The sequence below is a fragment of the Apteryx mantelli genome, chromosome 6 (assembly GCF_036417845.1).
Source record: "Apteryx mantelli isolate bAptMan1 chromosome 6, bAptMan1.hap1, whole genome shotgun sequence".
Classification (NCBI taxonomy): Eukaryota; Metazoa; Chordata; class Aves; order Apterygiformes; family Apterygidae; genus Apteryx; species Apteryx mantelli.
In genome coordinates, this window is record NC_089983.1 from 39,894,413 (window position 1) to 39,917,181 (window position 22,769).

At 39.4% G+C, this 22,769-nt stretch overlaps 1 protein-coding gene across 3 annotated transcripts in view; it reads right to left on the reverse strand.

Annotated features, from left to right (window-relative positions):
* The window catches only part of ZNF148 (zinc finger protein 148), a 36,118-nt gene extending 17,878 nt beyond the window's left edge, over positions 1-18,240 (reverse strand). For 2 of the 3 annotated variants that reach the window (XM_067299328.1, XM_013959749.2), the window contains exon 1: positions 17,650-17,727. In XM_067299328.1, the coding sequence (XP_067155429.1) occupies positions 17,650-17,651 (2 nt within the window). In that variant the 5' untranslated portion in view covers positions 17,652-17,727. Of the gene's footprint in view, positions 1-17,649; positions 17,728-18,155 lie in introns of those variants that run through there. The other variant, XM_067299327.1, reaches the window with a different exon arrangement.
* Between the last annotated feature and the right edge of the window lie 4,529 nt (positions 18,241-22,769).

Consider the following 22,769-nt stretch of genomic DNA (forward strand, 5'->3'; position numbering starts at 1 on the left):
AACTTTTTTTTTTTTTTTTTAAAGAGTATCCTCTAACAAAGGTACCACCTCAGAAAGTTTGGGGGAAGCTTTTCCAATGCAGCTGAAGCCAAAAGCAGGTATTTACATCAGATTGTTGTTATAGGGGCAAAACCACATTTTAGGGACCAAAAAAAAGCCTGTGACAGAAGAACAGGAAGGGAAAATACTGCTCAGAACATTTGCACTTGCAATCTTGTTCACTACTTTTCCTGCAATTCTGATATGAGAAAGTTTGAAATCCCACTCTTCATTTTCACAGAAACCATCTTCAGATAAGGACAACAATTCTTTAATGTCTTAAATGAGGTCAGGTAGTGCTGGGCGGCAAACTTGCTTCCAGTTAATCCAGGCTATAAAAAGAGAATGAAATTTTACACACCTTAAGGAAAGGTGTGTTTCTGGTATGCCACACAGCCACCTACAGGCCTTCCATAATCCATGAAGTATTTTTTGGAGGTAACTGGGAAACCCTATCGATGGTTTCTTAGCAAAAACACAAATGAAAAAAACCCTTGGTATAGCATTAAGGTTGTTTCTTTCACCAATGCAGGTCTCCCAGAGAGATCTTGCAACAACAGATCTTAGCCATCCTAACAGGAGAAAACGAGGATGAAGTTATAATCTTTACTATGTAGAGAATCTTGTGTCAATTAAGAAACGTGAGAAGGAGCTGAAGTTCTTAAGAATCTCTCTCCCGTAGAGTCATTATATGATAAAGGACAGCGCAAAGGAGCGCAGGTAGAGGCTGGTTTATGATGCCAGTCCTTTTAAAAACATGACATGAAAGATACAGACTCCAAGGAAATGAACAAGCAGATTCCTCCTATTTATTTATTTCAGCCTTTATCCCAAATTTATCCATATTCAGGGTATATCTTCTATTGATCATCATTCACTGTGACTTTGTTCCATGCTACAGAAGTGCAACAGCATAAGCTCCCTGCAGATTCTTTACAGGAATGACATGGACAGGTACTAAAATACAGGAGCTCAAGATGTTCGAACACATTCCAGGAAAAACAGCATCAAGTGTGAGAATGTGGTGGCCCTAATCTGTCTGCTCAAGCCACTGAAAAACAGCACAGGAGGTTGTTCCAAATGCAGGATACTGCCATATCACTCTGAAATTAGGCATAAATTGAGGAAACTGTGGATTTAAAGCTATAACCTGACAGGAAGGTAAGCAGACAAATAAAAATAGAAAGACTGAGTGTTGAATAACTCAAAAGAGCAAGCTACCCTCACCAGTAGAGGCAGACAGACTTGTAGCGCGCAGAAACTTAAGACAGCTGGCAAGATACAGCTGCCCAGAAGGCAAAATAGCTGTATATAGTATTTATTGGTACTATTAGTTCTCTGAATTGTCAAGGATATGGAAAAAAATTTTTCACCCACCCTGACTAGTAGGCTTAGTAGAGTCATGCAACTGAAAGCATTTAGTTGTTTTCCAACCATGAGCTTGAGTCATATCAGATGCTGGTACAGGGAATGTACTGGTTATTAAAATCAGGCTTTCGAACATCTGGCTTTTCATACAAAAATAATGACAACTCACAAGGTTAGGCTGCATAGTCTAGCTGATGAAACACAATGCAAATTACATCAAGTCCAGGTACTATATGAAGAACCACAAAATGAAAATAAGCTATTAATCCAAATAAGAAGTATCCCAAATGCAATCATCTCAGTAAAATAAGTGTCATTTGTCAACTGACACCTTTTGGCTCACAAAAGAGGAATCCTATCATTTCAATTGAAAATGAGGAGAAAAAAAAAGTGCTCTTGGAGGAACGACAGTTTGATAAAGAAACTGTAAGTTAAAAGCATTCAAACAAATTCACTTTACCAAGCCTGCAAGAGAGCATATATTTTAAGCACAAAATGCATCTGTGAAATAAAGATCAACTTAATTTGAGATTATCTTGAGTGAAGCTACAATAATATAAACCATATACTAACATATGCCAAGAAATGTACTTGTGTAAAAGACTTATTCTTATTGCAGAGGTATTTTCCACGGAGTTTCAGAACTTTTATTAAGCTTTAGCAAACAATCATAAGATTTTGGCATTTTCTTTGAAAATACAGTTTCTCAATACACAGAGAAAAAGAAAGCCAATTAAAAGAGCTGTATTCAAGTATCCATTTTGCTTGGTAGAGGTTCTCTAAACCTTTGCTGTAGGCAAAGCATTTCACAAGAGACTTCTTCAGGCTGAACTTCATGGACATGCACACGTTTTGGGGGAGGAGAGAGGGGAAGGACTGCACAGCAATAGTCTCAGAGCATCCCAGCACCATCTCTTTTGACACAGTGCTCAACAGCTGCTTGCAGAACATCTACAGCCAGTGAACCATGTTGCTTCGCTTCAAAAACTGCTACTACGGCAAACCCTACAGCAATACTTAGAACTATTCATTTCAGTAACCCTGACATCAGTTTTTCCAAAGATTACTGGTGCGGTAAACTGGAGAGCTAAATGGTAAAGACAATATTTCTAATTAAAGTAACAGCAATTTAAGCAAAAACATACTAAATGAAAAGTGCAACCACCCTTCCAAATCAGAACAAAAAATTAAAATACAATTAAAAGAAAACAGCACTGGATAAAAAAAACCCTGCCAGGATGATGCCTGTTATGCAGTGAGGCTGACACACTAAAGGAAAGAATCCAAATTTGTTTGCCACCAGACACAATGTAGGATCCAGCTCTTTTTCTCCATGCTGACTGATGGCAGGTAGGAGTTATTGTCTTCTTCCTTCTTGTCTTGAACAAGTAGTAAAACATTATTTAATAACAAGCAAGCACCCAGAGGTACTAAGTGGGTTTACTTAAAAAATAAATTAATATGTGCAGTACTGGGTTGAGTCTCTGGATTAGATTTAAAAGATTATTTATGAAAGATGAAGAAAGAAAATACTTTGAAGGATTAATAACCATTAGAGAAAATATAAAGACCATCTGCATTTTAGTATCTTTGCAGAATAGAACTCTTTTAATACTATTTTACTATTTTGCTTTGGTTTTTAAAGATGAACATCATCTAATCATAAACAATTTCCTGCAAAAGGTTTTGGTGTTCTAAGTCTTCTGTTTTCTTTCAAGTATTAAAAAGCAGAATTTGCTACTTTCTATATCCATATCACACTCCATTTCTTTCCCATATTAACTTTTCCCTGGTTTTCAAAGGCAAAATAGAATGAAAGAAGGTTGAGGGAGACAAAGTTTGTTGAAATTTAATTCTTTTTATTGGGAAAACCTAAGCTTCTTCTGAAGAGCTCTAACAAAGACTTGAGATAGAAATATTACTACCACAAAGACACAAACTTCCTTTGACTGTATTTTCTAAGAGTCAAATCCCAAACACAAAACCAGGAAGCAAAATGGAAATTCTAAGATGCCTTTAGCAACTAGATACCACTCTGACAAAAACATCTATCTCCAGGATTCCCTTAACAAAAATTGAGAGAGAGTTCAGTTCAAGGTTTTAGATGTCTTCAAGGTAATCTCACATTGGAAGTCACCCAATGACATTTTTTAATTTAGCTCCACATTTGGGAAGTATGTTTTAGTTTAAGATCAAACAAGGCAGACTTCCTAATAAGTAAATACCTGAAGCTACACGATACATATCTGGGTACTTTCCTACCATGTCCTTTCTTCCACAACAGCCTTTAGAAGAATGGGTGCATGCTGGTCCCAAACAACAAACTATATAAAGGCTAGTAGTGTAAAATGTACATAAAGCAAGCTTAAAAAAAGGCAATATATGGAAACTCCTAAGCATATTATCATCTCTTAGGGCCCATCTCTATGGTAACACTACAATGATTTGGGGTAAACTGTAAACATAAATGAATATAACATACATAAATCTACAGAGTTCTGTAAGTGAACACTCTTATTCCAATATTGATTTTTTCCCCTTCCCTATTTAGAATAACTCACTTTGGAAAGGTTTAAGCTAAATAAAAGAAGCAAATCATTATATAATCAGAGTGGTTTTACTGGCACTGCTAGTAAAACCTTTCTAAGTAGACGAACTTCTATAAAAAGCAGCTACAACAGAGACCTACTAGAGAGCTACTGTGCCAAGAGAAGTTCACTTTCTTCTCTCAAAAGGGGAAGATTAAACCAAATAGACTGTGAAATTCAGATAGGGACACAAACAACCAAAAGCCCGTTCCAACAAGACATTTGGCACATTTTCTTATTTAGAAGAAGTCAACCCAATTCTTAATGGTGCAGCTGCAAGAAACAATGTGATATATGGGCTATCAGCCCAAAGGGGTAGCTCCTTGCATATCTCCCCCAGTTCAGCCCTCTTGCCACCTTCATCGTGTTGGCCATAGCAATTGTGCAACTGTGAAGGGAGCTGGACAAAAACACACCCACTAGAAAAGCGATCAGCTTACATTTTGATCAGTAGGACTATGCAGGCAGAGGGTACAGGCGACAGGCAGGGAAGAAGCAGGGAAGAGAGAGAAGGACTGCTTCTTTCAGCAGCAGCCAGTGGTTAGATTAGATTAAAGCACATTGGGAAACTGCTCCACAAGTGCAACGTACACACACAAGTGGAAGAGTTACAGCTCCCACACAGACATACCTAAAAGCCATGCCAAATTTAAATCAAGAGAAAAATGCATATCTACATTCTCAAAGCTTTCTTCATAAAAGGAACTATAAATTCTGCAACTCCTAAAACTAATGAACAAAGAGAGAGCAACATGGCCTGATACCATATTAAAAACTACAAGTACCTAATTCATGTTTTAAATTTAGCATCACCGTAAATAAATCTGCCGTCAACACAATCCTCTCCAAAAGAAAGAAAAAATTCAAACTTGACGGCTTCCTAATGTCCATTAAAAAACCCTATCAGATCCCTAAACATGTTCATGTATTTTCACATCGGGAAAGATATTTAGTTTTACTATTAAAAATATGGATATATTCCAACATAAAAGGAAAACCAGCTAGCTTTCACGATATCAAAAGCTCAATTTTAAAGATTCTGCAGAAGCTTGCAAAGTAAAAAATACCCTAGTTAACGCTTCTAAATAAAGAATAAAGATATTTATTAGCTGTTCTCCCTACTTGGAAAATAAGATACAAGTAAAAGATCTTGAAATTAACATGCAAGTGTAAAGTATCATTTGTGAGAATGAATTCAAAGTGTGTTGACTTGCAAAATAGAAATTAATCAAACATAAATCATTGTGAAAAGGTTCTCAGATCAAAACACATCCCAAAATGCAACCTACGATACAAGCACTCTTAAGACTTGTTGCACAGTTATTTCTAAATGCCCCATGTTGCTGAACACATGCCAGTATGAGAACTGATCCTGCAAAGATTTACACTCATACTGAGCTGTGAATAGTCCTATTACAATCAACAGGATTACTCACAGAAAATCTACTTATTCTGCATAAAATTATCCATGCGCGAAAATCTTTGCCACCTTGCTTATTCTAAATTCAGTATTAGATCATCACCAGCATAACCACAGTGTAACATCTAAAACATGCATCTCAGAAAGGTTTCAATATTACATCAACAAAGCCACAGTTACTTGTTAAAACCTAAAAGGATGTTACCAGTGTGGCAAACATACTTTAACTACTAGAAAAATCATAGGCAATATTAATTTTTATCTTGAAAAAGTTTACCGATTTTGTGGTACTACATGATCAACTACATGATCAACTACCATAAAACAGTTAATTTTGAGAATTTCTATTAGAATTTTTACCACTGTACAGTTAATGCAAAAAGAACACAGCAGGATCTCTGTCCTTACACTATGAAACACAGACACTCATAAGTGCTCGGTCTGGACATTTCAGCTCATTTTTATATGCAGGGAAGACAGCACTACACATAACTACGGTTACCCACCATTTTCTAAATGCTTTTAATAGTTTTAAAACTTCAATCCAACTAGTTAATATTTGATGAAATTTCATATATCATGGGCATGCCTCAAGATGAATTTTTGGAAAAAATATTTCAGATAAAATATATCCTTTTTTTTTTTTTTAACAGCATAGTTATTTGTCATAGCTAAGCCAATCCAACAACTAATTGTCATTGAAAGAGGCAGTCCTGGTCCCTTCTCTTATCTATGAGATTCCACCCTACCTTCTGTGCCTACTCTGATGGTCATACAACTGTATAGTGGTTTACATAGTTCACCAGCCTGGCAAAAAATATATATATATTTTTTAGTTATTAAGTTAAATTTTCTGCCAGGTTAACTCACTGAGTTGATCTACCATAAAGACAGTGTGTCAGAAGCAGTTCAAAAGAGGGTCTGGGCCCTTTCCCATTCAGCAATCACAAGGTAACTGGCTCAGCCCATCTCATGCAATTGCACCTTGAAAATAAACGGAAAAGAAAAATATGTTGCTTTAAAAACACTGTGATAATTTTTTTTGACAAGCCCTCAAATTTCTTGGATAAATTCCTGAGTCTCACCACTCTACTATCAGCAAATCTGTGAAGCAGCTCTTCTCATCACTAGCACCATGCGGTGCTGTTTTAGAGGTGACAACCTACTGTTGCTATCAGTTACCCTACTGGCTCAAATGGCAAAGGTCTGTCTATATGTATAGACAACAGAATTTCTGGTGCCTTTTCCAGATTGCTTTTTAAAAAATCCCTAAAACACTACACTCACAAACCCTAGAAGAATACAAGAAATTGCATGCACGCATAAAAATGTCAGGGACTGCTAGCATTAAGGTACCTTAGTTTACCATAATTTGCCTCTCTAGCCTATTGGCACTGTAATAACACTTTTTTATTAAAATATTGTATATATTTTTTCTATAAAACATTGTTTCCTTCAGCACACTGCATAGATCTGCTCCATAGAAATAGGTGAGAACAGTGAGACTAGGTAGTTAAGGAGATTGTTTGTAACATCCTTGTTCTGTTTGTTGGGAAGGCGGAAATGTAAATGAAGGAGGGACAGCAGGAAAAGAAAGGACAGTCCTGACTATTTAAGCAGTTGAATGCTATCTTGCAAAATAGGCCTCTATCCTTGATCTTATCAGAGATATTATGTAATTTTACTTTTTTTTTTTTTTTAAACAGGTGATCAATAATCACACTTCCCTCATATTCTGGGTGCCTAACCTGACACCTTCAGGTCAGATTTACAGTAAATGCTGAGTACTCAAGGCTGCAAATATATCAATGACAGCAATACTTTAAAATACAAAGAGGGATGCAATGCTGCATATCTTAAAAAGAAAAAAAGAAAACAGATCTTAAAGATCTCTGTGAGCATCCAGACCAAAACTGTATTCTGATCTTACCCCTTGGCATCGATTCCCTAACCATAAATACGAATAAAAGCATCCATTCCATTTCCCTGAGGCATAGTGAAATACTTGTAAGAATAAGCAATGTTCAAAACAGGTCACAAGGGTGAACTAATCAGTTTATAGTACTCTTGTTCCTGCAGCAAACACAGTTCATGAGGGGAGAAGGTGGCATATATAAGACAGCAAGGTAAGCCTGCATCAGTCACTCAGGCAAACACCGCAAGCAGCCAGACAAGCAGGGTCTAGCCTCTCTCGGGATCTAACCACTGATCGGAAAGCATACCAGTGTGTTTTCAGGCAATGCAGAGTAGCCAGCTCAGTGGAGAATCACTAGAGGAATTTGGGATCACAGACATAAGACTGTCAACAGGAAAAAATAAGCAGGACAGTATGACTGAAGAGAAAACACTGGTTACACCGTGATGATGTAATAAGACAGTAAGAGATTTGGCTTCTTTTCTCAGCTCTGCCACTGCTGTTGAGCAAATCTGTTATCTTGGCAAGTCATTTCCCCTCCCTGTATTTCCATTTCCTCATCTCTAAAATGGGGGCAATTACCCACCTAGTATTTAGGTCTGAAAAGAGCAGTAGGAACTATTTATGAGGACCTCACAAACCTAGTGATAACCATTACAGGAAGTCCACAAAAGAATATAGTCACGCTGTCTTCACAGCAGGATTAAACAGAGCACAGTAGAAGAACCCATATTATGCAATGAGAAAAAAGCAAAATACTGAGCAGCTGCTGATTCAATGAGCACCAGGTATCCTGTACATTCAATAACGTAGGGGATTCTATGGGGACAAGAATTGTGGTCAGGTATCATTAAAGTCTACGATATAATATTCATGTGCAATATATTAGTAACATAATAATGTACATACATATAATATGTTAAAATTAAGGTGGCATAGGTAAGCTCAATGCTGCAATTTTAATGTTTGAGTGCCTGACTTGCACCTAAAAATGTTCTTTTAAGACATGCTTTTTTTTGACTGTAATATCTTTATTTCAGCTTAATTGTTTTCTAAAAGGCCACCTACAGGCATTAAGGTAGTAAAATAGTAATTAAAGAAAAATTCAAGCCAATTACTTCATCAGTCCCTGTAAACTAAATAACATTGGGCAATACGCTAAAAAAAGTATAATAGAGAAGATTTTGATCCCAAAAACTTGACGTTATCAGCAGAAGCTGTTTCAGAGATTCTGGAAGACATCCCTCATTTATATACAGGACACCATAAGGAAAACTTTTAGGAAAATACCAGCAGTAATCTGATTCACAGGTAAGAAAGACATGAATAACAGACAAAACAAATCTTAAAGAGCACAGACAATATTTCTAAAACTTATTTAAGTATCTGAAAGTATTATCTCAACATGGTCTCTCAGGCTGTGAGGGCAATGCAAACATCTTAGAATTTAGGAATCATTCTCACGAGCAGCAATTTCAACTCTAGGACACAGGTGTGCTCTAACTACTCATTTTTTTCTAACTTCATTATGGTAACCTTATTCAGGATAAGGTTACATTCTGTGTAACATCTAGAAAAAGTTCTGAGGGAGATCGTTGGCTCTCCGTAGTCTAACTTTTCACATGGTGGTACCGGCAAGAAATGTGTTCTCATTTAAACCTGCCAAGGAAGGCTGTGTCATAACCTAATGCAACTTTATTTTTATGTATATTTACTGCATTTCAGCTGTGTTTCAACCTTATCCTTCACCTACACATGAAACTGTAACCTCAGAAAATCCAATTAGTTCAAAACACAGTAGAAGACCTCTTTAGTAAAAGATTCACTGCAGGCAGATCAAACAAGTTCTCCGCTTCCTACCTTGTTTTTCAGACACCATAGTGCTACCTTCAGTGGCCACCTTTCAAAGCCCTCAGTGGTCTGGGCCAGAATACCTGAAAGAGTCCCTCTACAGCTCAAAGATGCAGATCACAGCTGGCTGCTCCACTCCTCAAACTTCATAGTACTACTCTTATCTACAATAAAAATAAAGCCCTTCCAGGGACCTCTTACATAAGACTAATTCACTTAGCAACAAAAAATGTTAAACTAAACATAAAACTGAAGAAAAAATACTATTTTGAAGACTGAAATAAGTTTATCTACCTCACTTTTGCTAATGTTAGTACATGGCAACAGACATACATAATGCAGTCAGTGGAAAAAATATGCCCATTTAACAATCCCCTGAGAAAAGGAAGAGAAAAACACAAGTGACAGTTACTAATCATAACACACAAGACACTTCTGCAAGGCTTTTGGATGCTTCAGTGATGACAGCTGTGTAAGAATACGAAAACAGTAAAACAGCAAAGTGACAATGATTTAAGTATCAGTACAAGCAGTGCCTCAGACAGTATATACTCGTAGCCCTCTCTGCCTTTTTATGCATGAAGAAAAACAGGGAGCAAAGGATCTTGCGACACTCCATTAGGGACACCACAGACCAACAGTGAACAACCACCTACCGCTGTTCTTCAAAGTATTCAACCAGTTATGAACTGGGCACTACGGAGCAATTTCCTTCACAAGAATCAGGGATTGCAGCCTAATCAGCTACACCAGCATTAGGAAGGTATCAAACGTCTTCATCAAGAACAAGTAGAAGAGTCAGCACATAAATGGACATGTGTTAGTATTAAAAGACAGTGTGAAATCAAGCCAGAGGGAGAAGGAGTAGAAATAAACTCTGAATTTGCAAAACTGAGCAACTAGGTCACTTTTTCAAAACACACTGTTAGAACATAAGCATATTATAGATCAGGTGAATTTGCCAAGACAACACAGGCATTTTAAACAGTACACTTCTGTACAGCTAGTTTTTTTCTTCATGTTGTAGCAACAAGTCCATCACCACCCTCCTGACAATCAACATTTGTGGTCATACTAAATCAACTAAGAACTATTCCTGTCCTACTTGCATAAAATACCAGAATTGTAAGTCAACCTTTTTTTAATTTGGTTAATCCTCACTCCAAAGGAAAAAAAATGTCAAATCAAGTAACTACGAAATCCATTGAGCTTCTACAGTGTATCGTCTTCACAAGATTAGTAACAACCCCAACTAGATTACTCCTCATCAGTATCTTATGTATCTCAAATAATTTTAAAACACAAGCCCATTTTAGATCAAGGCAAGCCAAAACTTGAAATATCCAGAAGCCATTAAATAACAACACAGATATCCTAGCCCATTAACCAATATTGAAAATGATCCAAATATGAAACTCAGATTTCTCAGGACTGTGCCCTCTTGTAGGAAAAAAACTGTGGAAATTGGATACCACCTCAATGACATTGGTACCCTGAAGCTAATTCTCACTAATTAAGTACTAGAATACACTAAAACAGGAATTCAGATTGATCAAAAGACATGATTCATCTTTATAATAACTCCTATAACTATTAGGAACAAAAATCTTGAAATTTCTTGATGCCATTAACTCACAAGCCAATGATTAAGAGCTATCATCCCAAACAGGTCTGAAATATCTTAGAATCCATAGTCAAATAACTTCATGATGAAGCCAAGTCTTAATAAAATACATTTAATACAATCAATACTACTAGGCAAGCAAAAAAACAAACCTGTAGAGTAGGCAAATGTAACTTACAGGATTTTGGATAAGGAAAAATCCACCATGTCCTGTGTTTACAAACTATTTTCCAGACACCATTTTATCATCCGACCCCGTGAAGAGTCTCAAGTCCATTTAATACGTGTACAATTACAACAGATCCCATCCTTTTTGCATATGCAGCCTTACTACTCATACCACTGCAACGGCGGAAAGCTCCATGCCTGTCCTGTGACCTATAAGGAAGGTAAGCAGAGGACAGCACAAAAACTCACTGGATAGTAAAATGCAGGTCCAGCAAGAGATTGAGAGATTAATTTTTCATATGAATTTGTTCTTTTATATTGTTGTTCCTTGAAAAGCGACAGTGACCTCACACTTAAAGCTGCCTTGTATTTGGTCCAATAGACTACAGGTTCCTAAGAGGCACCAGAAAAGCCTGAACAAACCTGGTTTGCATGACCCACTTTTAAATGTCAGACAACAAGCACACTGGTTTTATCTACAAATTGCCAGCTATTCTACATATTCAACCAATATATGATGAGACTGGACAAACATCCTCTGCGTGCTCCTTTCATATAACCACTATTTTATTCCCAACCAAAACTTCCTTTAAGTTCACAAAAAAGTTCATTAAGATCATAAATATATATATTTTAGTAGATAAAAATTATTTTCTATGAGTTATTTAAAAAGATGTTACAGGCAAACTTTGTAATCTCTAAAAGGAAAAAGCAACTTTAAAGCCAAACAACTTCCCCTTACTTCTTCATACCCCCTAACAATATAAGCTTTCCAGAGCCCTAGAAGACAATCACAAAACTTTCACATCTTTTTTCTCACCCAAGCAAAAATTCATCATGGAGTACAACTGACAGGTTCACCAGGGACACAGGAAGCTCCTGAGAACAGCAGCCTAATAAAGCTTTCTTCCTTGAGGGATGAAAGCAGTCTTCCTCCCCTATAAAAGATTCTTTTTTTTTTTTATACTGTTAAAAGCAATATTCACACAGACACCTTCACACTAAATTTTACCAAAAAAGTGTCTATAAGGTCAAAACATAAGTTGAAAATCAATATTCCACAGACACATCCAGAAAATACGCAAGTGATTGTGGCCTAAAATAATTATATCACATCTTGGTACTCTGAGGATTGACCAACTTCCTCTAAAGTTGATCTGCTATGGTCAGTACAAAAATTTTCTTCACGGTAAGAAAAGTAAGATTACTTTAGCAAAAGAAGTAACTTGAGTTTACCAATCTTTCATGAAGAACTCCTCTGTTAAAAGAAACTTTAAAGACACAAAATGAGAATATCATTTTTATTTATGTAGTTACTGTTGTGTCTAGAAATACTCAGTGCTATAAATGATCAAATTAAAAGCTTGACAGTTGTCATCCATCTCATATATGTGAGTGTCTGACAGACAAAATATAACAGTGACCTATGTCAGGAACCACTCTATAAGTGGTTAAAACCAGGGGAGAATTATATTTCAGGAGGTCAGCAATAGAGAAGATAACTTGCTTTAGAGTACTCTTCTTTGAAAAACTCTGAAATCATTAACTGCATCTGGAAATATTGACTGTTACAATGCTTACAGACTAAAACTTCATCCTCCAGGAACATCAGATCCCGTGAAATGTACTCATTTCTTGGCTTTAACATTAATTTTGCTCCCTGCCCCCACCTTTACAAAAATGAAAAATGCTTCCAATGTAATATTGCGGATTCATCTGTTGAAGGCAAGACTAAATATTTTTCATTACCAAATGGAACTTGCAGAAAGCTGCAGAATGTAGAAGTTACTTACTCGCTTTGCCCCTTCCCAGCAAACTAAAGATCACAGCTGCTTCCCAGGCAGCTACCCCATACAACATGCTGCTTATGGTTTGGTAAAACAAATTTCAGTTTATGCTAAACATTTGTCCTACTCAAAGCTTTAGGCCAGAGATCATCACAAAGACAGGCTAAAAGCATTTTATACATACAAACATATGCACACACAGTTTTTAGAAGTCTACTACCCTGTTATTTTTTTCAGACCTAATCTCAGCAAAAGCACAAACACATTTGAGAAATCTTCAGGGCAATGGTGTAGAGGTTAAAATTCAGACAGTGTAAAAACACATTTGTCTCCCATTTCTTAAACACTGCTAGTGAACATAGAACTATGTCAAAGCTGCCAGCATCAATCTTTCTCATTCCACCTCTTGAACTAAGGTAGCATGACCTGATCATGACATTACTGGCATTGTAAACTCTTCTAATGATGTCTTTTATATCCTATTTTGGGGTACATAAGTAGTAAAAGTTAATAGAGACATAATAGAATATTATTACAAAAACACTTATATACTTGTCGAAGTTTTTACAAATGGGCATCTTTTTACTTTATTGATAAAGCCTCCATTTGAAGCCTTCTGCTCTAAAACTGTTTTTCAGCCTCCTGAGTTTATTTACACAGATATCACAACAGCTTTATGCATTATTAATATCATGTGTTACATAAAGAAATTATTTTGTTTTACAGACATTTTACAGGCCCCCCCCCTTTTTTTCCAGTGCTAGATATCTAGACAGTTTATATTTGATAGGCTGTTCACAAATTATACCCCACTGCTGTTTGCAGGTTGGAACTTCTTCCCACACAGATTTCATTTTATCATCAGACTGTTTAATTCTGCACTTATAAAAATGTCATCCTAGTCATAAAGGAAGAATTAGACAGTACTGTCTTAAAGTTTTCTGCACAAACTGTGATGAGACTCAGATACTGTAATAGTAATATGTCAGTAGAGTATAACAGTTTCAGGATCAGGCCAACATATCTACCATGCACTGTTAAAAAGCAATTTCTCTCAGTTTTCCAAAGTGTAATGAAATTGTGAAGTAATATAAATTAGTAATACATTAACTTTATTACATTATCATTACAACCTGTTACTTCTTGATATTGTCTTGAATACATTAACAAACTGATAATCTCGTAAGCATACACTACAAAGCTATTTCCGAGCAACAGTAATGTCAGTTTCTGCATTATTTCCCCAATACAAAATTCTGATTGTATGGATGAGGTTATCAGGAGACTCTAACCCTTCCGCATGTTGTACTTTACACGGTGTTTCCAAAGACGTTCCATTTCCCCTTAGGACACACTTAATATCAAGACATGCACTAAATTCTATGAGAACATATTTTGGATTTTTCAGATGCATTATCTAAAATGCTGACTATCTGAATGATATATAAGAAAAATCTCTATATATAATCAGTGGCAGACACTATAACCACAAATAAAATTGAAATACTCATGTATGTTATTGTATTTTAATTTGTATGATAATCTGTAAATTAAATAGGTTCAACCTATGTCATTTGCATAGTTTATGGCTTTATTGCTGATGTATAAAATATTCTGTTCTACGTAAGATGATGAAAAAACAAAATAATGATATATTTAGAATGTATATAGAGTACTAATGAGCTAAACAGATGGAGTTGTGTTTTTAACTTCACTGAAAAGTACTGAAATAAAGTAACTAACAGCATCTGTGTAACTGAAAATAAATTCCGTGAAAATCTGAATGGGTTTTCTTTTGTTAGAAGTTTGGCAAATAACTATATATTATAGGCAATGTCTGTGTTTTTGCTGATATGCCATGTCCTGTCAATAGTCATGTCTCAGCTCTTAAAAGACAGTAAATTAATTTGAACGTATAAACTCAATACTAATTCAAGGGTTTCTGCATACGTTCCAATATACAGAAGTGGAAAAAAAATTATCATCAATCTCATGAATCTCAGTACTCCAGGAAATACTGTTTTTCAGCAAAAAGTACTTCTGTCAAAAACAAACAAATTAAAATGCAACTCAGTCACAGCATCGATCCTTTACATAAGCCCCGCAACCTGAAAAAAGCAGGCAGACGCTCATGTCCACCTACACCCACAGAGACTTTGTAAAACTTTGTTTTTGTCCTTAAGCATTCAGTTACGCAGCTCAGACTGCAAGCTAAGGGCTTGAACCTATTTCATCATAAGCGATGGTGGTTTGAAAGGCAGCCATCATTAAAATGCCAGCTAAATGCAGGAAAAATACTGATCTTTAAATGAAATATTTCTATTCTCTGTTATAACCACTTAAGAATCTTTAAAATAAAAATATTTCCAATGACACTTACTTTTCATTCTTTGTCCAATTCATTTAATATAAAAAGTACTGTTCAGTTCAGACAACAAAATTCAACACCTCAGTTTTGCATTTAGGGTCCCCAAAACAATACCAATGTGTTTACACATCAAAGATGTTATACCAACATTACTATTTATTACTTAGCTTTTGTTACTTCACACAAAAATTTTTCTTTTACACTAGAACCAAAATTAAATAAAACTTAACTGCTAGTTAGTTTAAAAAAATTACAGGTTTTTAGATAGACTAAGGCCCCATTCCAAGCTGTTCCCTACAGACAGGCCTTCATTTGTAGTATTTACAATGGGACAACACAAGACTTCACAAACATCCTAATAACCAAAGACATCACTAATTTCTAGCAGTAGATACAAAAGGCAGTCTCACTCTGCTTTTCCCAAAATACTAGAATACAACAATCCTTTCCTTCTCATTTGTAACTTTTGAAACGTTTTACCTAAACCAATAATTTAACAATCAACACCCTGAACTTCACTATTTCCAAATTTACATTATCAAACCTGTGGCGCAAAGAACCCATCCAGAAGTGAGCTAAGCTCTTTTAGATGCAGCGTTACCATACTTCACCAGAGTAATATATTCTTAAAATTCTCTTAATTCAACTCTAACATTCCTGGTATATAGAGGTTCTCAACTGGAAGTAAGAATTTCCAACCTCAGTGGTTTTACAATGCCAACTCCTTCTCCAGAATATATGCATGCTCTGCAGAGCTTTAAATACTAATACCAATAGACTTATATACACTGAAATGAGAGTGAAAATCATCTTTTGAGAAGCTACACAATAATATTACAGAAGTGAGTGTTCATTCAGTGAACAGTTTAGCCTGCAATATAACTTTTTGTGTTCTGAGCAATTTTTTCTTCCAGCCAATGGAATTTTTTTTAACCACTGTGCTCTTCAAGTAGCTACTTACCTACTTATGATTTGATTTCCTAATCCATTATGTTAGGGATTTTCCATAAATAGAATATGTTTGTAATACAGTAGAAATTAAACACATATGAACAAGAAGAACAACTACGGAAATATAGCTCACATATACATTTGTTATCTCAGGCCTCAGCCTGAGGAGCGAACACAGGAAAAGTACACGTACACGTAAGAGTTAAATAGAGGTCAGCCTCTTCTTTTTTAGCTTTATTCGGTTAAATGAGCTAACTGACTAACTGCATGTATATTTGAGGGAGAGTGGTGTGCAGATATCCAGAAACAACTACGAAGAAAACACTTTTGGAAACTGAATACATGCACACACATTAAGCTGAAGAATATTCATCAAGAAAGGCCATGAGAACGGTTTTCAAGGAAACAACACAACTGAAACGTTAATTTTGCAGAGTTTTCCTTAATCACTGCAGCAAGATCAGTGCTTGCCTCCCCTATGAAATCGACTGTACCCTGCACCAAGAGCCTGCAGATCCCATTAGATCCACAGGAAACCGGGCCTCAGAGCTCTGGAGCTTCCAGCATAGCCAAGGTTTCAGCAGATGACAGCTGTCACTGGAAGCATGCACGAATCCCAAACAGTGCAAGTGGAACACAGAAAAACTAACACTGCCTGAAGGTATGTAAACTTTCTACACAGCAGGATAGATTTTAAGTCTAGATTGGACCATCAGTTTATCCAGTCTGATTTTGCATACAGCATAACAATACCTGCAAAAACTGATACAGGTTAGCACTATTTTTCCACCTCTGTTCTTCACAAGGCATGCATCACAAAACTCATGGAGCACTACTGCAAAAATCACACCACTTACATGCAAGAAACCCGATATGGGCATTCCAAAATGTTTAAGCATAACAGGCCCAGGTACATATTCCTAGCAAGCTTGAAAAGTATTACTGAAGTCTGTGAGTACACACGGGTAATAAGCAAAGCAACCGTGACCCTGTTTAAGAGAAAACTAAAGTCTTCTGGAATTTGTCCTTTTAGTATCAAAGATGAACAGTCTGCTGAACAGAAATAAAACATCTCTCCCATCTAAAACTTCTTTTATCAGAATGTAGTCTATACAAACACAGGGAGATGGGTCGTGCTCCAGGTAGGCTTGCAAAGCAAAACTAAAACCGCGATCACTGGATTCCACATATTTACTTTTTTATCATTGTGCAAAATCCCCCACAGCTGCTCTGAACGGTTTATGGAAATGAAGTGATCAGAGAGATGATTTATGTTTGCAACATAAATGTCTTCCCTTTTTATGTGCCAGCTTAACAGAGACTTTTGCTGCACTCATCCCAACTGAGGTCTGGCAGGAATTGGGGGAGCAAGAGTGAAGCAGAGGGAAAGCGTTTAAAGCCCAACTAATTTCTCCTCAACTCCTGCTGTCCCCCCCTTGCCCTCCCAGGCTGGCACTTGTTAGCAGCTCCCGACACGGGGGAAAGGCCGCTTGCAACAGCTTCCTCCAAGCAGTTGCGAGGAGACTCGGAGAAGGTTATTGACAGAATAAAAAGATACATATATATGTACATATATAAAATCTTCGGAAGTCCGCGCACTTCACCGATCTCACGCCAAGAACAATAGCGGCGCGGGCGGGGGACACCGCGGCCCGTCCGCCCGCCGGCCGGTCGCTCCGCAGCTCTTTGTCTCCCCGCCTGTCACCGGCCCGCTCGGGCCGCTTCGCCCCATCCCGCCCCCCGGCGCGGCCTGCGGCGCGGCGCGGCGCGGCCCGGCGGGCGGGGGCAGAGGCAGCGCCGGCGGCGGGCAGGGGGCGGAGGGAGCTCCCCGCGCCCGCCGCCGCCGCCGCCGCCCTCCCCCGCGCGGCGACAAAGCGGCAGGAAGGGCGCCCGCCGCCCCGCGCCGCTCCGCTCCGCGCCGCCCCGCGCCGCTCGCCGGCCTCCCGCGCGCGGCCCACGCGGGCGGGACGGGACGGGCCCGGCCCGGCCCCGCCGCGGCCCCCCCGCTCCCCGCGCGCGCCTCCCGCCGCGGCGGGCCCGGCCGGGCCCGGTCAGCTCCCGCTCGCCGGCACTTACCGGCCGCGGAGCTGCGAGGAGAAGGCGGCGGGCCGAGGCGCGGCGGCGGCGGCGGCTCAGAGTCCCCGGGCCGCTGCCCCGGGCATGGCGGGGCCTGAGGTGCGAGCGCGCGCGGGGAAGGGGAGGGAGGGAGGGAGGCGGGCGGCGGCGGCGGCGGGGGAGGGGAGGCCGAGGGGAAGGCGGCGGCGGCGGCGGCGGCGGCTCCTTCCTGCTCCGGGAGCGCGAGCGGCGCCTTCCCTCAGCCTCCTCCTGGCGGTGACAGCGACAGCCCGGCCAGAGCGCCGCCGCGCCGCGGTGCAGGCTGGGAAACCCGCCCGGAGGACCGGCGGGCGCCCGGGCCGGCGGCGCGGGGAGGCCGGGGCCGGGGCTGGGGCCGGGCGGGACCGCAGCCGCCTCCCCCGGCGGGGTGCGCGCGGCTCAGGAGGGCGGCGCGGCCCTGGGAAGCGGCGCCCGGCGCCGCCCGAGGCCCGAGGCCTCCCGCCGGGGCCCGCGCGCCCTCCGGGGCGGGCAGCCGGGCCGCGAAGCCCCGCAGGGCCCCGATGCCGCCCGGCACCTGCCTCCAGTGATGAATTGGCGCGGGCTCAGCCCGGGGGCGGCGGGAGGCCCCGGTTCCCTCCCCGGGCTTCGCTTCGCGGGAAGGACCCTCGGAGGGGAGGCAGAGCCTGGCGCAGCCGCGAGCGTCGGCGAGGGGGTCGCGCCAAGCAAAGGGCGCTTGGGTCCCCCGCAGAGCCCGGCGCCCGTCCGGGGCGCGGGAGCGCCAGCCCCACGCGAGGGGCCCGGGAAGCCCCAGGCCAGCGGCCTGCAGAGGCGAGGTAGCGGCCGTGGGGCTCCCGGGGCCTCCAAACCCGCCACGAAGGCCTGAGACCAGTTTTCTGTGCCGTAATCTCTGCGCTCGTGACGTCCGCTCAGACCCCGCACCGTACCTAACTTGGGGACTCGGTAGAGGCCAAAGCTTCCCGAAACGTGCACGTTCCTCAGCATAGCTCTATGCCCAAATTACCTGCACCTTTACAACTTTGCACCTTGGTTTTTCCTGCATCCCTCAACTTCATCTCTTTTAGGGTTTATGAACGTTTCCAGGTTTCTCTAAATAAAGTCTTTAGCCCAGCAACGCGCTTAAACACGTGCTTAACTAAATTGCTTTATGTCACTTGCTTATAATTAAGCATGCGCTTAAGTGCTCTGTTGGATTGAAGCCAAAATCTCCATAAGCTCCATTGGGTAAAATTTACCAATTTCACAGGGCTTAGTTTTGTGAGTCATTCACTCAGCAGCAGCCCAACGCTTTTTGCCACAAGCTTAGTTGTTCCCAAGTTGTCCTACAGGATCACCCTGTCTCTACGACAAGGCTTATGCCCTTCATTCAGGTCCTGTTAGAATTAAGATGCATCTGCCTGGTGAGTCAGCAGCACTAAATGACTTCGTGTGGGGGTTCTAGTTCTTTTTAACAAGATGCATTAATAAGGTTCTGCATCCTTACGCAGGTCATGGATTGTGCCATCTACTTACAGTGTAGTAAATTACATTAAGAACAAAATATTAATGACATTAAGACCCAGTTTGAAGGTCTGCTCTGACTTTATGCAATAAGCATATTTCAAAATAATTGCATTGAGTACTCAATCTGCATGAACAGAGGAAGGAGTTAACAAAATGTGGCTGCATTTCATGCAGTCATGTAGAGTTTTACACAAATACAAGAAGTGTCATTAACCTGCTTCCCGAACAAAATGGGAAACTTTTTAATTTCCAAAAATAGAGTTTTAGAAACTGAAGGAAGATGAACATTTATGCAGCTTTGATTTTTTTTTCCTTCAAAGACAATTAATTTGGTGACTCTATTCATTTTTACCTGTCAAAAATTTTTTTGAATTTCATTAAGTCTGAGTCAGGAAGCTCAGCACTAAAACCTTATTTTAAAATACACAGAGGAATTAAAGCTTTCTGCAGGGTGAGCACAACTCTTTCTCCAAGGACACATCAATTGGAACCTGCTTTTCAAAATTTTGTTTGGCAATTAACGGTATAATATGAAGAAGAAAGTCTGTCTTGTATTTAAAGCAAAGAAGTAAGACTCAGCATATTTGGGTTCTGTTCATTACTCTTCTGCCATTCTTCTGTGACCTTAATCAAGACCTGCTCCAATTTCCAAATGTCAGTTTGCGTTAAGGTGGTGGTTGTTGTTGTTGTTTTTAATAAGACCTGTTCTTAAGAGGAACCTAAAAATTATTAAGTTCATTGAGAATCATACAGTGCTTTGTTCATCTGACAATCTAGCAAGATGAATACCCCACACTGAGGCAAATGTAGTTACAGGGTACTTCAGAACTTGGACCTTTACCTCTTTGCCACCAGTGTTTTCAAATGAGGATGATAATTCCTCACTGAGTTGCACAGTTATGATACTGAAGTTAATATTAGTGTTTTGACATAGATATTTAATATTACAATGTTTATTTAATATTAGTGTTTTGACATAAGAAAATATTAAATAATATGCAAAACCAAAAATCAGTAGCTTGAAAGAGCACTCACATTTCTACCTATATTTTTTCTTATGCTTGTCTGTAAATGACAGACAAACTCTGCTTTTCCCTAGGGAAAAAATATGATAGTCTTTAATATAGTCTTATCTCTCCCTTCTGAATTCCAGAAGTTGCCCACCTATGAGAAACCCTCTAACAGGCAATGCAACATGGAACGAAATACATTTCAGTTTGATTTTTTTTAGGAGGGCTAAATAATGGAAAGTAGGAGGTACTTTTTTTCTCACCCTTTTCTGTATAAGCCCAGAGATTGAGAAAAACAGGAAGCACAAATAAGCTCTATTTTAAAAGGAGTGGCTATAGGGAATCTTTGGAGCAAATATGTGAGTTTTAAAGGGTCTTAAAGAAGAAATGTCTTTAGAATTATGTCTGTAGAACAAGCAGAACCATCCAATTTTACTTCCTTCATGACAAACTGAAGGATTTCATTCAGGAGTTTCTGCATCAAGCCAGTAACTTGTAGTGAAGCAACTGCTGATCAAGACAGATCAAGTCTTGGAATTCGAGAGAAAGAAATGCACCAGTTATGCAGGTTTTCCAGATGGCTACTTAGCCTAACTTAAAGTTATGCCTTCGTATTTGTCTGAATTCATTTGGCCTCAGCTATTGGGTTTAAGGATTGTCTATCAGAATTCTTAAACCTGTTTTCCAGGTCTTGGTTTATCCTTTATCCTTAACCCTTCCCAGTTTTTCAAGAGGTGTTTTTTGTCTTGTTTGGAAATGTGGTTGTTAGTGCGGACCTACTATTTAACCCACAGGCAGAGATGAAACTGCACTTGTTAGTTTATTTTCCCATATGCCAAATATCCACAAAACCTTTTAGCTGTAGCTTTGCAGTGATGTGCAAAGTCTAGCGATGTGGCTTGTCCTACTGACTCTGCTCAAGGTGAAGTCACTTTGGTTCCTTTCTGTCCTTCCGCATGTAAAGGACAGGTACAACTTGTCTGTCTTCTCCCCTTTCCCATACAAAATTCACAGTCAATAATCTCATTCCTTCAAACACACACACTTGCCTTCTCTCAAGTAAAAAATTCTATTGAACTGTTCATGTGTGTAAGTGATTACAGGATCAGGGCCAAAGGAAACGTGAAAAGCAATGTGCATATTAAGTATCAGTATTATTCTTGAATATTTTATAACCATGTTAAATCTCAAAAGAAACATTTTAAATTTATCATTAAAGAGTTCATGTCAATAATTTACAGATAGAGAGCATTACCTGAAAATTTTTATATTCTCCAAGCAAGATATTTGCAAACAGGAAATTCAAAACCAAGGTTAAATCCAAGAGAAAGCTTGATGTTTTAAGGAATGGAAGTGCATATTTTATCTTGCCAAACAATATAAAACCTACCTTTTCTGTGCTTGTGCAATCATCAAACAATTGATGTTAATAACTTTGGTGCAGGATAAGAATAGCCTGACTTTCAGAGATAACAGATGTGTTCTCTCCCCCCTGCCTTGGGTTGTTCTTTTAATATTAAAAACTAGTTCTAGCTTTAGTATGTGTGTGTCTCACCCGTCTACATGCTGGGCATGACCTGCAGTTTTGCCTGAAAACCCTTTGACAAAAATGAGTGCAGAATCATGACTGCCTAAAGAAATACTAATCATCATTAGGACTAAACCCAGAGTGGAGAAAGAGAGGAGTAAATATAAACTGGTTTAATGTAAATGGCTAGTCACCACGAAAGTAGAGATAAATGCTACTTAGTCCTCATTGTGGAATTATTCCTTGGGCCCCTTCAGCAAAGTAGCCAAGCACATATCGAGCTTCAAAAAAATGCAAATACCCTATTGAATTAAATGGAGCTATCAAACCAAAGGCTAAATGCCTTCTTCAGTGTCCCTCCTCCCCTCCTTCCTTGGACCACTAAGGCTGCTGTAGCCCTAGTTAATATTAGTTTGTGCCAGTGATACGGTGAATGATGCTTCAGAAATGCCTAGATGAATGCCTGACATTTCAACAGTAGATATAATCAGGGAACGATTGCTATTAAAAGATAGAAAATCTCCTTCCATCCATTTTTCAATTCAGACATTTCACCAGGGCTTTAATCAGCACAAA